The 8722-nt window shown below is 44.1% G+C and overlaps 1 protein-coding gene and 1 pseudogene across 1 annotated transcript; both read left to right on the top strand.

The window, feature by feature from the left end:
- Positions 1-704: 704 nt before the first annotated feature.
- On the top strand, positions 705-1664 carry LOC102482827 (olfactory receptor 11A1). The gene has a single exon (XM_006168241.1). It carries the CDS (start codon positions 705-707, stop codon positions 1662-1664), a length of 960 nt encoding a protein of 319 aa, XP_006168303.1.
- A 114-nt stretch (positions 1665-1778) lies between these two features.
- On the top strand, positions 1779-8054 carry LOC102482392 (40S ribosomal protein SA pseudogene; annotated as a pseudogene).
- The last annotated feature ends 668 nt before the right edge of the window (positions 8055-8722 follow it).

Genomic DNA, 8722 nt, shown 5'->3' with positions numbered 1-8722 from the left:
ACCAATAAGTCATCTCCAACTTCGGACAAACTGACAAGAGACTGGGCAAATTTCAGAAATAGTTTTACCAATGGTCACCAGGTCACTAGTTCAAAGAGAAAGAATGGCCTTCCAGGGAAGTGGGGCCTGAACTAAGAGTGTGCTACATTGCATCTCTCACAGAGTAGATGACACAGATTGCCTACCTAGATTTCCAAACAGCGCTTTCTTGGAAAGGAAAAATATCCTGAAATGAGTGGCCGCCTCAGAGATGTGCATGAACTCAGAGGAGGGCCTCCTTTCCTGGAAGCTAAGGCAATCATACCAAGCTTTAGAAAGAGTTCATCGGGTATGGCTGTCCTATTGGTACTCATCCAGGAGGAGTATAATATAATTTAGTACCAACTAAATTATCCCCTGATGACTATAAGAGTGCTATGCTGCTTTCTAATTCTGACATTTCTAGCACTCAGGAAGAGTTTGAGAAAGCATTGTAGAACACTAGGCTATGCAGGGGCATTGGATTTAAACAAACTTTGGTTCAAATCATGGCTCCGGCATAGTAACCTCAAATAATTGACTTAAACTCACTGGGTCTCTGCTTCTCTTCTATAAACAGGAGACAACAAAGCCTATCCAATGTTTCTGTGGGGGATATAGTAAGCCAAGCATAGAGTGTTGGTTAACATTAGTTACCCTCTTTCCTTCCCCTGACCCAGATCTAGATGAAGAAGCAGTCTACTGGTGACAGTGAGAACCAGACCACCTGGCTGATCCTAGTGGGCTTCAGGGAGCTGCAGCACTTGGGCTTTCTCCCCTTTGCCCTCTTTCTGGCCATCTATGTGGTGACAGTCGGGGGCAACACCCTCATCTTGCTGGCTGTGGTTTCCAGTAGGACGCTCCACACCCCCATGTACTTCTTCCTCTGCCACTTCTCCCTGCTGGAGATTGGTTACACCTCCAACATCATACCTCAGCTGTTGCGAAGTTTCCTGGAAGGGAGGGAAGTCATTTCCCTAGTCAGCTGTCTGGTCCAGTTCTACATGTTTGCCTCATTGGTGGCAGCTGAGTGCCTTCTGCTCGCTGCCATGTCCTATGACCGTTACCTGGCCATCTGCCACCCGCTTCACTACCCTGCCCTGATGAGCACCTGCTTTTGTAGCTGCCTGGCCACTGGTGCTTGGCTTAGTGGCTTCTTCTTCTCTGCCTTCACTCTGGCCCTGGCAGCTCCTCTGTCCCTCTGTCCTGGCAGCAAGGAGATCGACCACTACTTCTGTGACTTTGCTCCAGTTGTAGGGCTGTTTTGTGGAGATGTGGGGATCATGTGGGGAGCTGGAGTTAGCATCTCAGGCCTCCTGACCTTGGCCCCCTTTCTGTTGATCGTGGCATCTTATGCCTTCATCCTGAGGACTGTGCTGCAAATACCTTCAGGTCAAGGGAGGCAGAAAGCCTTCTCCACCTGTTCCTCCCACCTCAGCGTGGTTGGAGTGTTTTATGGCACCCTCATCGCGGTCTATGTGGCTCCAACAGACCACATAGCCCCCTTGCTCCGAAAGTCCTTCTCTGTGCTCTACACGGTGCTCACTCCTATGATCAACCCCATCATCTACAGCCTCAAGAACCAAGAAGTAAAGGGGGCTCTTCATAGGCTCTGGGGACAGCTCATCCAGGACATGCCCCACTGAGGGGGACAGGACAGTTATTGACTTCTTCCTGGATTTCAGCTTAGCCCCTTCCTCAAAGTCTGACTGGCTAAAAACCACTGCAATAAAAAATGGAGACTGTGAGACTGAAAGTAGATGTCTAAAACACAAGGTAACGTCATTTTTCCAGTTGGGATAGGGTAGGATCAAAATGTCATGCCTAACACAGGGTCTGGATACTATAGGCACTCCACAAATATTCGCTAAACATTAACTAATATTGAAAAGGATGCGAAAAGAGGCAGGCCGGTAACATCAGCTGGGCATCACTTGCAGGTTATTAATCCAAGGCAGCAAGGGCTGAGGGTGGCAGACAGGGAGAGTAGGGCAAGTGGGTAGGAAGATAGTAACGGGAGCCAGAATGAAGGGAAGACATGACACGCTTCCAGTGAAATCTCAGCATGAAGAAACAAAGCTCTTGGATCTAAAGTCTGAAGAGTAGGCAGTGACAGGGGGAAGCTGCTGCCCCTGCGCACAGACAGAACTCTACCTTGGGAAAGGAAGGGTCAGTTAGAGGAGAACAAGGAGCTTCATTTGGTCAGGTTCAGAGCCCAGGAGGTCAGTCACGGGTTCCCATTAGTCCTCCTGTCATTGATGTTAGGCCAATAAGGAGAAGGCGAGAGGAAGGAGACAAATAAATGAGAAAAGAAAAATAAATACAACCTAACAAGAGGATTCTTTGTTTGAGAGAGAGCGTTTTGCTATAGGGCACATGTGCTTGCTGGAGAGACAGAGACAGAAAGCAAAAATTCACCCCCCACAGTAAATGGCGACACAGCAATCCCCTCTCCTCCAGTCTCCTCTCGGGATTTTGTGCACACATACACACCTGGTGTGAGTTTTAAGCCACTGGGTCCAGGACTCGAACTGTGGTTGACTACATGGGAGTCCAGTGATGTAACCATTACGCCAATTGCTGGCCCTAAGGATTCTGAAATGTCATCTCTATCAGAGACTCTTTGGAAGCTTTAAAAGTTACACAGAAACATTTTAATTTTTTATTTTAAATAGCTCATATACAGGTGTGTGTGTATATACACATTTATACATGTATACCTATATATATTACACATGCATGTATAAATGTGTATATATTTGTGTGGTAGTTGCCCATTTACACTTGAATGAAGATTTGTTTACAAATAGAGATTTCCGGGCAATCAGACTTAGGGATTCAGACTGTCTAGAAATGAGGCCTGAGGATCTGCACTTAAAAAATATTCCAGTTAATTCCAGTGCAGGAAGAGGGCATGGTTTACAGTAGTAAAAGGAATGATATAGGAAAACAGAGCAAGAAAAAAGGGAATATATGGGTCATCGAAAAAGTCATGACATATTTTTCTATATTTTTTAAAAGAATTATTTATTAAATTTTATTTATTCTTTTTTTTTTTAATTTGACCAGAGAGAGACACACAGAGAGTGATGAGAAAGAGGGAAAGTGAGAAAGCAAGCAACCACCATGCCACCTGCTGGTTGCTTGGTCCCCTTTTTTTTTAAAGAATTATTTATTGAATTTTATTTATATTTTTCTATATTTTTCTAAGCAAAAATGCATCATGACTTTCCCAATGGCCCAATAGAACTCATAAAGAAGTGTAACCCTGAGTGGTGGGAATGAGATAGCAGACTTACTGAAAGGGCAGTGACTGGATCTGAAGGGCAATAGACAAATGCCCTAAGTGGAAGGGAAATGTGGGGCAAGGAAACAAGAACAGAAAATTTCCCCATCTGTAATGCTGCTGGTAAATAAATGGGGCCTAGGCTGTATGTGACCATTAAAACGTCTCCGTGATGTTTATTGTCTGCATTAAAGTCAAAAGCGAAATCCTGTTTTGTGTGAGTCCTGGTGGGAGGGCCAGGGAAGAGGAAACCAAGGGCATAACAGTTTCCCTGAACAAACAACCCAGCACCTTCCTCAAGATGTGTCATCCTGAACATGTCCAGAGGACCTTGCCCTCTATGTGAGGGACAATGAGCACACAATCTATAGACAGGTCGGGAATTATCCTGGGAATACAGGTGGTACAGGCTCCAAATGACCCACGGAGGCTGGGTCCACACAAAGCATGGGGCTGCCTTGGTGGTACTATTTCAAGGGATTTGACAAAGCTCCAAGTCCCCGTGGCCCACCCTAACCCCACTGAATCCCCATGAGCAGTCCCCTGCCTACTTCTCAAACTTCCAACATAAGATCTCATCTTTTTAATTACTGGTCGTATGTTCATGATATTGTGGTACAGAGGAAAGAAGCAGACCTAGCTAAACTTTGATCCCGATTCTACCACATAGCAGCTTAGGCAAATTACTTAACCTCTAAGTCTAAGATGCCTCATCTGTAAAATGAAGAAATAATCATAACAGTACATACTTCACAGGAGTTTTGTGAAAATTAAGTGAAAGACATCAAATTAACTCTCTCTCCATGCTTTGCTTGGCCTATAACAAAGCAAGATACCGGCTTCTTCCCTCACTCTCTCTCCTTAAAGGGAGTCTGGAGACCCTCACTCCTTCCGACCACAACATCAGTGAGGACCCTTCTTTGAACAGGACCTTTCACATGGAAATGTGAGGCACATTTACTCCTTCCTGCTCCCTGGCATGAAAAGACTGAGGATGACAGATGAGAAGATACTAAACCCAACCAGAGGTTTTTTTAAGAGTCCTAGAAAGGAAATAAAAAGGAAGAAAAGGAAGGGAAGGAGGAGGAAGGAGAACACGGAAATGGAAAGAGGAAAGTAAATGCAGGGAGGAGAAAAGAGAAAAGAAAGTCACAAATGGGAGAGATGGGAAAAGAAAGAAGTAGGAGAAGAAAAAGAGAGATTTGAAAACCTTTCCCAGAGTCCTCCGCTTGGACCACATGTTTACTTTCCTAATAAAAATAAAGTAGACTGAGCCAGCAGGTGGCATGATGGTTGAGCGCTGGACTCCCACATGGCCTACCACAGTTCGAGTCTCAGACCTGGCGGCTTGCTTTCTCACTTTCCTTCTCTCTCTCTCTCTCTCTCTCTGGTCAAATTAAATAATAATAAATAAAATTAAGTAAATAACTTTTTTAAAAATGAAGTACTTGTGACCAGCAGATGAAGCAATGGTTACATCACTGGACTCCCACATGGCTGACCACAGCTCAAGTCCTGGACCTGGCAGCTTGAACCTCTCACCAGGCGCACATATGTGCATGCCCAAAATCCTGACAGGAGACTAGAGAAGGGATTGCAGAGTGGCCATCCCCCCGAAGGATGATTTCTTGCTTTCTCTTTCTCTCTGTCTTTCCAGCAAGCACACACACCCTATAGCAAAAATCTCTCTCTAAAGAAGAAAAAAAGAAGTTGACTGAATTTTTTCTGTGACCTCTAGAGATTAGTAGGACTTCTGCCCAATATATTACAAGTCCATGCTTGAGGTGACCTATAAACAGCAAACATATAGCAAAAACTGGAAAAATGCAAAAAGGAGAAAATTAAAAAGACATATAATGGTGCAAACAACAATAAATATCTCCACGGGTCACCCATGGAAAAGAAAAATAGTAATAGTAACAAAAGCTGTGAGTTAGGTTGAAGCTGAGGGCCTGCTGGATTCCAAGTTTAAGCAGGAAAAGGTGGCTATGAGTTCAGCTCCTGCAGATTAGCAGTGACCAAAAAGTTCTCCACCTGTAGCAAGAACTAGACCCAGAGTCACTCTAGAACTGAGGGCCTGGAATGCAGCTCTCTTCATTAAAGAGAATGAAGAATGCTGCCGCATAGGGAGCCAGCAGGTGGCATGGTGGTAAAGGCACTGGACTCTCACATGCCCGACAGTGGTTCAAGTCTCGGACCTGGCAACTTGAGAATCATGCCAGGTGCATGTATGTGTATGTATGCCCAGGATTCCAGAGGGAGAATGAAAGAGAAGAGACTGCAGTGTGACCATCCCCCCTGCGAGGGCTGATTTCTCACTTTCTCTCTTTGGTGAGCACATGCACCCTATGGCAAAAAAACTAAAAAATAAATAAATAAAACCACTACCTGTCACTGTGTGCAACAACAGTTTATACAGAGCAGGTTCATGGAAGCGAGAAAACACAGGCACAGCTTCATGACCAAGAATTGAACTATGGTACCACTGGGGTCTCAACTGGGTCTGAATTAGCCTCAATATCACCAATAGACACATTCCTAAACTGCAAACATGAGACTCAGTTTGAGGTTGGGACTCCAGGAAAATGTAAGAGACTAGACAAGGAGCTGCTCAGACAGAAAGTAACAAGATAGGAAGGGAGGCAGGAAAAAAGAGAATCTCCCCTCATAATGACTCTGAGATCTAACATAAAATGCTTGGAAAAAAACCTAAGTAAACAAAAGTAACCAAGAAACAAACAATTGGAAGATAAATTTACACCAGAGAATATTAAAATATTAAAAATGTAGAAATTCTTTACATTAAATACTTAAGATTGCCAAAAAGATAGGGAATTAATAATATACACATAGCGCAGAATAAAAATTATGAAACATACAGGCAGCACTTAAACAAGTCCAGATGGTAAAAGAACAATTTGAAAACAAGAAATAAAAATATAGTTATCAAGGGCCAGCAGGTACTCTCACATAGTCGACCACAGTTCGAGTCCCAGACTTGGTGGCTTGCTTTCTCACTTTCTCCCTCTCCCTCTCTCTCTCTCCCTCGTCTAATTTGTTAATTAATTAAAAAATATATATATACATATATATAGTAATTGAAGTATTTATAAACTCAATATAGGCAATAAACTATAGACTTACCACTGGTGAAGAGAGAATTAGTAAATGGTAGGACAATACAGAATAGTTTACAGAATATTCAGAGCACAGCACAGAGAGGCAAAGAGAAACTGTCAAAGAGTAGTACAAACACATGGAATTTAAGTGGAAAAGCTCCAAAATTTGCTGACAGGAATTCCAGAAAAAAACAGAATGGGAAAAGTGAAGGAGCACAGTAACTTGAACAGATAGTAAATGAAAATTTTGCAGAATTGAAAAGAGATAAAAATTCTCATCAAAACATACTCGAAAAACCAAACAAAATATTGGGTCATTGGAAAAGCCGTGACACATTTTTGCATACAAGAATGTAGAAAAGGTCATGACTTTTCCAACAACTCAATAAATAAAATATAAATATATGAAACACAGAATATACAATATAAAGAAAATATATACAATTATGTTCAATGCAGCATTTCTGAAGAACAGAAATTGGAAACAATCCAAATAAACATCAGTAGAAGAATAAAGTATGTGTGACAAAACAATGAAATAGTGTAGAGTACTTCATGTGAATGAGAGCAAGGATCAACATAAATAAATCTCAAAAACAAGTCAAAAAACCAGCAGGTGTGTGAAGGTTAAGGTGTGGTTCAAATCCCGGCCCCTGGGAAGTTTACAAAACATGCCAGGCAGGCTTTTTTCCGTGCTACCCGCCCAAGGGTCCATAGGGCGTTGTTCTGGGTTCCATCGTAACTTAAAGGGAAACGTTCAGTGTCCAGCACCCTTGATGTCCAGCAGATGGAGGAGGATGTCCTCAAATTCCTTGCCACAGGAACCTACTTAGGTGGCACCAACCAACTTCCAAATGGAGCAGTACTTCTACAAACGGAAAAGTGATGGCATCTCCATCATAAATCTGAAGAGGACCTGGGAGAAGCTCCTGCTGGCAGCTCCTGCCATTGCTGTCATCGAAAACGCTTCCGATGTCAGTGTCACATCTGCCAGGAACACTGGGCAGAGGGCTGTGCTGAAGTTTGCTGCTGCCACTGGAGCCACTCTTATTGCTGGTCGCTTTCGTACCCTCCACTACCCAGACCCAGCCAGCCTTCAGGGAGCCGCATCTTCTGGTGGTGACTGATCCCAAGGCCGACCCCCAGCCTCTCACAGAGGCGTCTCATGTTAATCTACCTACCATTGCTCTGTGCTATACAGATTCTCCTCTGTGCTATGTGGACATTGCCATCCCATGCAACAAGGGAGCTCACTCGGTGGGTGTGATGTGGTGGGTGCTGGCCCGGGAAGTGCTGCGCATGCGTGGCACCGTCTCCCATGAACACCCATGGGAGGTCATGCCTGATCTCTACTTCTACAGAGATCCTGAAGAGATTGAAAAGGAGGAGCAGGCTGCAGCTGAAAAGGCTGTGACCAAGGAGGAATCTCAGAGTGAATAGACTGCTCCAGCTCCTGAGTTTACTGCCACTCAGCCTGAGGTTGCAGACTGGCCTGAAGGCGTGCAGGTGCCCTCTTGCCCATCCAGTAGTTCCCTACTGAAGACTGGAGTGCTCATCCTGCCACCAAAGACTGGTCTGCAGCCCCCACTGCTCATCAGGCCGCTGAATGGGTGGGAACAACCACTGAGTGATCTTAAGTCTGCTCTTCACAGACTCTTGTACAACGTGGAAATAAGGTTGATAAGGAAAATAAACAACAGTTTATAATAAATAAATTAATTAATGCCAGGCAGGGCCAGCAGGTGGCATAGTGGTTAGGGCACTGGACTCCCACATAGCTGACCATAGTTCAAGTTCTGGACCTGGCGGCTTGCTTTCTCACTCGCCTTTTTTTGTCTCTCTGTCTCTCTCTGGTCAAATTGAATAATAATTAATTAATTAATTAATTAAGGAAACAATTCTAAAGAAAAACATGCCAGATGTATGTGCATGCATGCCCAAAATCTGGATGAAGAAATGGAGAAGGGATTGCAGCATAATTGTGCCCCATGGTGGGGGGGTGATTTTTTTCTATCACTCTCTAGCAATTAATCTGAAAGAAAGAAAGAAAGAATCTGTCAGCCAGAGGGAGCTTATATTTCTGCACTTCATGGTGCTTTTTTAGGAAAATTTTAAAACTCCAGTCACAGGAACCAGCAGTTAGCGTAATGGCTATGTCGCTGGACTCCCACGTAGTCGACTGCAGTTCACATCCCAGACCCGGTGGCTTAAAACTCACGCCGGGCGCATGTGTGTGCGTGCCCAAGATCCTGAGAGGAGAATGGAGAAGGGATTGCGGCGTGACCATCCCCCCTGGGGA

Source organism: Tupaia chinensis, unplaced genomic scaffold (assembly GCF_000334495.1).
Source record: "Tupaia chinensis unplaced genomic scaffold, TupChi_1.0 Scaffold145652_1, whole genome shotgun sequence".
Lineage (NCBI taxonomy): Eukaryota > Metazoa > Chordata > Mammalia > Scandentia > Tupaiidae > Tupaia > Tupaia belangeri.
Note: the sequence above shows the minus strand (reverse complement) of the source record. Positions and strands in the feature narration are given on the sequence as shown.